Source organism: Sinocyclocheilus rhinocerous, unplaced genomic scaffold (assembly GCF_001515625.1).
Source record: "Sinocyclocheilus rhinocerous isolate Xijiao unplaced genomic scaffold, SAMN03320098_v1.1 scaffold1039, whole genome shotgun sequence".
Lineage (NCBI taxonomy): Eukaryota > Metazoa > Chordata > Actinopteri > Cypriniformes > Cyprinidae > Sinocyclocheilus > Sinocyclocheilus rhinocerous.
Window position 1 is genome coordinate 72,624 of NW_015634011.1, and position 7,089 is coordinate 79,712.

Genomic DNA, 7,089 nt, shown 5'->3' on the forward strand with positions numbered 1-7,089 from the left:
AGCACACCTCGCTTTTTCAGACCGATGAGCTTTGTAAAAATTGATGTGTTTCAGAAAGGCGGGGCATAGAGGAGAAACAATGTACAGTATGTGGAAAATGTGTTTTTTTTGTTTTGTTTTTACCTCGAACCGCATAAACGCATTTCATTACACCAAATACACAAAATAATGTTATTTTTAGCAACATCATATGACCCCTTTAACGCTTCATATGTTACAATGCTAATTACCAGAGGTAAAGCTAATGAAAGTGAAATTTGTCAAGCTTAAAGCTACTAAAAGCGTGTCGAACTATACAACTTAATGCATTTTTGTTTTGCATCAGCGTTTTGTCAGTAAAAAATGACTTTCAAAAACAGCTGATCTATTGTCGCACTTAGGGTGCTTTCACACTTGGTTCGATTGCTTGGCCCGAACCAGAGTTCGATTGCTCCCCCTGCCCCCCGCTGGACTGTTCACATTATATTATTTGGGTCTGAACCGCGGTTCGTTTGCGTCAAGCCAGCAGCTGTACCCCGTTGCTTAGTAACGATGGTGCAGGAGAAGACTGCAAAATGTGGAGCATTGCTCTTCAGTTTTATTTATGCTTTTGAACCGTTTTTGTTTCCAAAGCTTCAGTACATAACGGCACTTACGTCTGCCTTATGCAAATGCTCTAAAGAACTCTGAAGGCGAACAGAAATGAGATATACAGCTCTCTGTTTGCAGCGCGTCAGGAATGTGAGTGAAACGCACAAACACACATTTTTATCAAATAATACGTCATTAATAGCGGTTCACTTCCGTGATTTGGTACGATTACGTTCACATCAGCAGCGAACCGTACCGGAGTTCACTTGAACCGTACCCCAGACCACCCCTTTTATGCCGACTCTGGTACGGTTCGCGGGTGCGCACCCGAATTCGGAAGACCGCGTTCACATCATCCAAACGTACCGAACTCTGACGTCAATCGAACCCGGGTGCGCACCAAAAGTGCTAGTGTGAAAGCACCCTTAAGAAAAATGAAGTCAGGTTGATAGCGATGCTAATTAGTTATCCTTCTGACATTGCTAATTACTTGCAGTTGTGTAATGCTTAACCATTGAAGGCCAAATAGCCAGCTGCTGTGATGTTTAATAATTTTGCATGTAAATGTGTTCAGTACCTCAGATGTTGAGTATGATGGTGGATCTGGAGGAGGATGAGGAGTGGGCCATGTCTGATGAACTAGAAGATGATGATTTTGATAGGTGAGTTTAATATTTGCATAAGAGGTATAATCAATCATTTTTCGGGGGAGCAGCAGTCAATTGTGTGCTCATACAAAATTGACCAATCAGTTTTATTCTTCAGGACTGGTTAATTGACATACTGGTAATTTCCCATTACTAAAAATAGTTTACTTGTGCAGCTTGCAAGGATTTGATATCTGTGCAGGGTTTCTGAGGGTCTTTAAGTCTTAATTTACTCTTCCTCAAATTAAATCTGAGCTAAAAGTCTTAGATTTTTAAAGTCAAGGCATTAAATGTTACATGTGCTGCAAAAATCAATATCCTCCTTTCTATTTTTGTCTTGGTTTCTAATACAAATATCTAAACTTCCTATAAAGATACATTTACGTGAGATGCAAAATTAAGATATGAAGTCGTTTTTTTTATTGAAAACTAAAACCTTAAAATTATTACTTGGAAAAACTTGCAATATTTTATTTCAGCTAGTTGACCAGGCAAAATTTCTAATTTATTTATTTCATCTTGTAGTTATTTTACTACATCAAGTTAAACTAGAAATTTTGCCTTGTCAACTAGCTGAAATCTAATATGTGACCCTGGAGCACAAAACCAGTCTTAAGTTGCTGGTGTATATTTGTAGCAATAGCCAAAAATACCGTATTGGCCCGAATATAAGACGACCCTGATTATAAGACGACACCCCTTTTTCCAGATGTACCTTTTGGAAAAAGGCTTTTTAAAAACCAAATCTTCTTTTTTCTCAGTAAAACACATTTTGTCTTCAATTATTTTCATATTGCATATTTTTCCTATTTTAATTTTTGTTTTGAAAGTATGGTAACGGCCAAATATTGTCCTATCCTAACAAACCATACATCAATGGAAAGCCCTTATTGACCCTTATGACTGGTTTTGTGGTCCAGGGTCACATTTTATTTTAAACTGAAAAATGAATAAAAACTGTTTAATAAACAAAACTGACAAAAAATAATTAATAAAATGACTTAAAATTAAAAATGAAAAGATAATATAAAGTTGATTCAAAATGCTAATAAATAGGGCTGCACGATATATCAAAATATCGCAAATGTAAATATCGCGATATGCATATTGCAACGGCATGCGATATCTGAATTATTTTAATAATGGACTACTTAAATCAAAACGTTGCAAAAGGTCAACGTTTTAGGTCGACACAGCAGAGAAGTGCTTGACTTTAAAAAGAGTTAAGTGCAATAAGTTGCAGAAAACAACTCTTTGCTATCTCTTATTGCTGTCTGACTCACACCTGAAGCGGGTGCACAAGCTGCATCTCGGACAGCGTGTGATCTCTTCAGTTTTCTGTGCGCACTGCCGCCGCACGCGCGTACACGCGCACACAGAGACGCGTTTCAGACAGCGCGAACACAGTTGATTCGTCTTTCGCATCTCTTTATGTTTAAACAGACACATACACAGAATTATGTCAAAATACCCGTCTCGACAATCATTCTCGTAAACGCAGTCAGTTATGTTTTAAATTAATGTAAACAGCTGAGAAAGAAATCGGATGTGTATCATTATACTGGATCCGTACAGTCGGTCTTAAAGAGTGAAGCATATACTGGTTATATAATTTTCATTTTTAAATATTTTAGAATATAATTGTAATTGATTTGACACACTTAAGTCAATATCGTATTGAATATCGCATTATTTATAACAAGGTATTGCATTTTTCTTCAATATCGCACAGCCCTACTAATAAACTATAATAGTGTCCTAATGTATCTTAAAATAAAACTTGTTGGAAGTTGTATTTTCATACTTGTTAATTCAACTTACTGTGTAGACGTTTACATTTTAGAGCATAAAAACCTGCTGTAATGGATTGTGGCATTATTGCTTTGAAATGCCTGTCAATAATGCTTCATTGTTTCTGATTATAGATCATTTAAAAGTGTGATTTGACTCTTTCTGGCCTCTGCTCCTGTTCAGTAATGCTGTTGCTGGTGAAAGCGCTCTGGATAGGATTGCATGTGGCCTCGGAGGAAAGATTGTCCTTCCCATGATCAAACAGCACATCATGCAGATGTTGCAGAACCGTGAGTAGATGCATCAGGATCTGTTGTTGTGATCGCGTTTATAAAAAAAGAGATTTTTGTTCATAAATATATTTCTAATTTCTTCGCAGCTGATTGGAAGTACAGGCACGCTGGTCTGATGGCGCTCTCTGCTATTGGCGAGGGCTGTCATCAACAGATGGAGGCCATTCTGAGTGAGATCGTCAGCTTCGTTTTGCTCTTCTGTCAGGATCCGGTAAGAAAACCCGTAAATCACAGCACTTCATTTTTGATGCGTTTTAACAAGTATAGACGCTAAACTGAGCCTCATACTATACCCCTTCAGCACCCCCGGGTTCGTTACGCCGCCTGTAATGCTATTGGCCAGATGGCCACAGACTTTGCCCCCACCTTCCAGAAAAAATTCCACGACAAGGTATTGCTTGGTTTTGTTTTTACACACATTTTTCACATTTTTTTTCCTCACCGAATACAAATGCAGTTATTTACCCATTGTTAATGCTTTCCATAAAATGAAAGCGGGAGGCTCCAAAAAGGAAAGGGAAAAACACAGCAGTGCACTGTTCAGAGTCTTCTGAAGTAGTTTGATCATTTTAACAGAAGAAAGGGAAGAGTTTTTCACAAGTCTATGTAATCTCTTGTGTATTGCATTAGGAGTAAAATTGTGACTCTTTCAGTGCTATATAAATATTTAACTATGACTACTACTGTATTTAATGGTTTTGGTAAAGTTTTTTTATTATTGGGTATAAAATGTAGTTGATTCATGTAAATTACTACTATAATAATAAAATAACTTGAAAGGGAATATCAAACAAGATTAGATTGTGTGAAGGAGAAGGCTCTACATGGCAAGTTCTTCAAATATCTGAATGAGCCATTCGTAGACAAGGAAACCAGTCTAACTTGAAGTTCTGGCCTGAAAGGAGAAACAAAGAGCCTGATCATCGTTGCCAGAATCCTGCAGAACTGAAAAATCCGTCCCGCGCAGGTCTCTACCAGGTACCACGAATGCAAGATCCTCAACCTGCAGGTCAACAGTAAATGTAGCATGTGTGGAGTAGCTGAGGAAACAGTCAGTCACATCATTTCCGGTTGACAGAGGACAGACAGAGACTGAGACGGTGTCGCTGCATGTCGTGCCAAACCTCTCACGGCAGGCGCGTCAGCTTGAGATCGGCCTTTTTAGAGACCGCCGATCAATCATCCCAACGTGATTATCGGCCGATACTGATCGGTAGCCGATCAATCAGAGCACCCTTAATATTATTATTCTTTATAGTAAAATATGTTTTTAAATTACAGCTAAGGTTTTATTTCAAAAATTGTGCCTACTTTAAAAAAAAAAAAAAAATTTTATATAATGTTTGGGCAAACTATCATTTTAAAGCTTTTTGATTTCCCATTTTGTATCTCACCAGTCACATTCATCATTGCGCTCTCTTTCTGTAGGTGATCTCGGCGCTCTTGCAGACCATGGAAGATCAGTCAAACCCTCGTGTCCAGGCCCACGCGGCAGCCGCCCTCATTAACTTCACTGAGGACTGTCCCAAAACCCTGCTCATCCCCTATTTGGACAGCCTCGTCCAGCACCTGCATGTCATTATGGTCGCCAAACTCCAGGAGGTGTGTCTTGCCTCCTATCCCTTTGATTTCATTTGTTGGATTGGTTAAAGGGAGTTTGCTGCTCTTTTAATAAGTTTAACTCCGCTGCGAAGTGTTTTTGTTGTGTGGAAACTGCCGTTTCTTCATGTGTTTTCTCTTCTGTTAGGTGCACAAAACTAACGCGGTGAGATTTAGTTTGATCTGTATTAGGGTCTGTTCAACTTCAATTCAGAAATGAATTCAGTTTCATTTAAGTTTGCTGAATTTAAATTAAATCGACCCTCAATTCAGATGTTAGGAGGTGTTGTGGAATTGTGTGATCACCATTGATTTGAAAGTGTGAAGACTTCTCTGCATGCAGTGTTTGAGACAATTGGTTTGTTCTGGGTGTGGTTTATGGTGGTGAGTTAATGCTTTAATGTTGGATTTTATTCTTCAGCTGATCCAGAAAGGCACCAAACTGGTGCTGGAGCAGGTTGTAACCTCCATCGCCTCAGTGGCTGATACTGCAGAGGAGAAGTTTGTGCCCTATTATGATCTGTTCATGCCCTCCCTCAAGCACATCGTAGAGAACTCTGTTCAGAAGGAGCTTCGCCTGCTCAGAGGAAAGACCATTGAGTGCATCAGCCTGATCGGCCTGGCTGTGGGCAAAGAGAAGGTGCTTTTTTTTTTTTTGTACTTTATTTGTACAGTAAAAAATACATGCCTGACTCAAGTCTCAAAAATGGCCCAAAAATATTATTTTACTAACTTATTAATTTTAAGTTAAATTGTGCTTTGTTGGTATAATGTCTGCTAGAATGTAAAAAAAAAATGTTCAGTGTTAAGTTAATATTTTTAAATTGTTGTTTTGTAATTGATTTTTTATTTGAAATGCAGGACAAAACAGTAAAAAGCACATTTTGGCTATTTAATTTATGCAATGGTGAAAAAAATGGCGGAAAATGAGAAAAACCGTGTTCGGTATTCGGCCTTCGGCCCAGTGTTTCATTTTGTTTGGCTTCGGCCAATAATTTTTATTTCGGTGCATCCCTAAGTTTAAGCTTGGCGTTGAGAAATGGAGATAAACTCAAGGACAGTCATACAATTAATAAAGTCATGGCCTAAAGACTTAACGTCACATGAGTTAAATTAGACAAATAAGTGCATGTTGGAAATAAACCAGCTTAATTGAACTCTACCAGTTGTTTATGCAGTATAATTATACTCGTAAAGCTGCCGTTAATGAGTCCCGTTCACTCACCTGATTTACGCTCCGGCATGTTAAAAGCTACATGGTACAAGATCCACTCGCTCGACTGCATAAATTACATTAACATTTTCTATATAACCTTTATTTCTATAATAAGCATCCAAGTAATTACAGTTCTGTGGAAATGATCTCCGCTAGAGATCGCAATTTGAGTATATGCTCCGTTTAAACGCATAGATAAAAACAGTGCTCTGTCAGCAGGTATTTCATAATCTAGACAAGCGAAAATGCTATTCATAACTGATAACACACCAGTTGAGATCAACTGTTTTTTTTTTTCTTTTTCTTTTCAGTTTTAGACCCTCTATTTACTTATGTAGGAATAAAGTTGATTTGTTTGCAAGCATGGAGTGCTTGTTCAGATCAGTGTTGTTGTTAACATGGTGTCAAAATCAGAAGTAAAACAATAAATATCGGCTCAGCATATCGGTTATCGGTCATAATAATCGGAAAGGGTTCTAAAAAAAAAAACCAAGATCGGTCTATCTCTAATTTATTTTTAATTAATTTATCTATTTAAATATCGACAAGTGAACTCATCCCATGTAATCCTCATGCATATGCATATACTCTTTTGAATGGGAAAAATTGCAGATCTTGATTCATTTTTTTTTTTTCTAACTTGGAATTAAAAGAAAACTAAATAAAATGGACTGTTTTAATTTAAATGTATTTTAAAGGGGTCATATGATGCGATTTCAATTTTTCCTTTCTCTTTGGAGTGTTACAAGCTCTTGGTGCATAAAGAAGATATATAAAGTTGCAAAGACTAAAGTTTCAAATTCAAAGAGATATTCTTTATAAAAGTTAAGAGTCAGCCACACCTACCTAAAACTGCTCGTTCTAACACGCCCCCACATGTCTACGGCACTGTGTGGGAAGATTTGCATAACGCCACCCAAATGTTCACGCAAAGAAAGAAGGCGTAACTTTTTTACTCGCTGTAGTATTGTTG

General features: G+C 37.6%; 1 protein-coding gene across 1 annotated transcript in view; it reads left to right on the forward strand.

Annotated features, from left to right (window-relative positions):
* Positions 1-7,089, forward strand: part of kpnb3 (karyopherin (importin) beta 3) — a 44,970-nt gene that overhangs the window by 21,478 nt on the left and 16,403 nt on the right. Inside the window, exons 9-14 of the mRNA XM_016558781.1 lie at positions 1,145-1,232; positions 3,192-3,298; positions 3,388-3,512; positions 3,603-3,692; positions 4,730-4,903; positions 5,322-5,540. Coding sequence (XP_016414267.1) covers positions 1,145-1,232; positions 3,192-3,298; positions 3,388-3,512; positions 3,603-3,692; positions 4,730-4,903; positions 5,322-5,540 — 803 coding nt within the window. The remainder of the gene's footprint in view (positions 1-1,144; positions 1,233-3,191; positions 3,299-3,387; positions 3,513-3,602; positions 3,693-4,729; positions 4,904-5,321; positions 5,541-7,089) is intronic.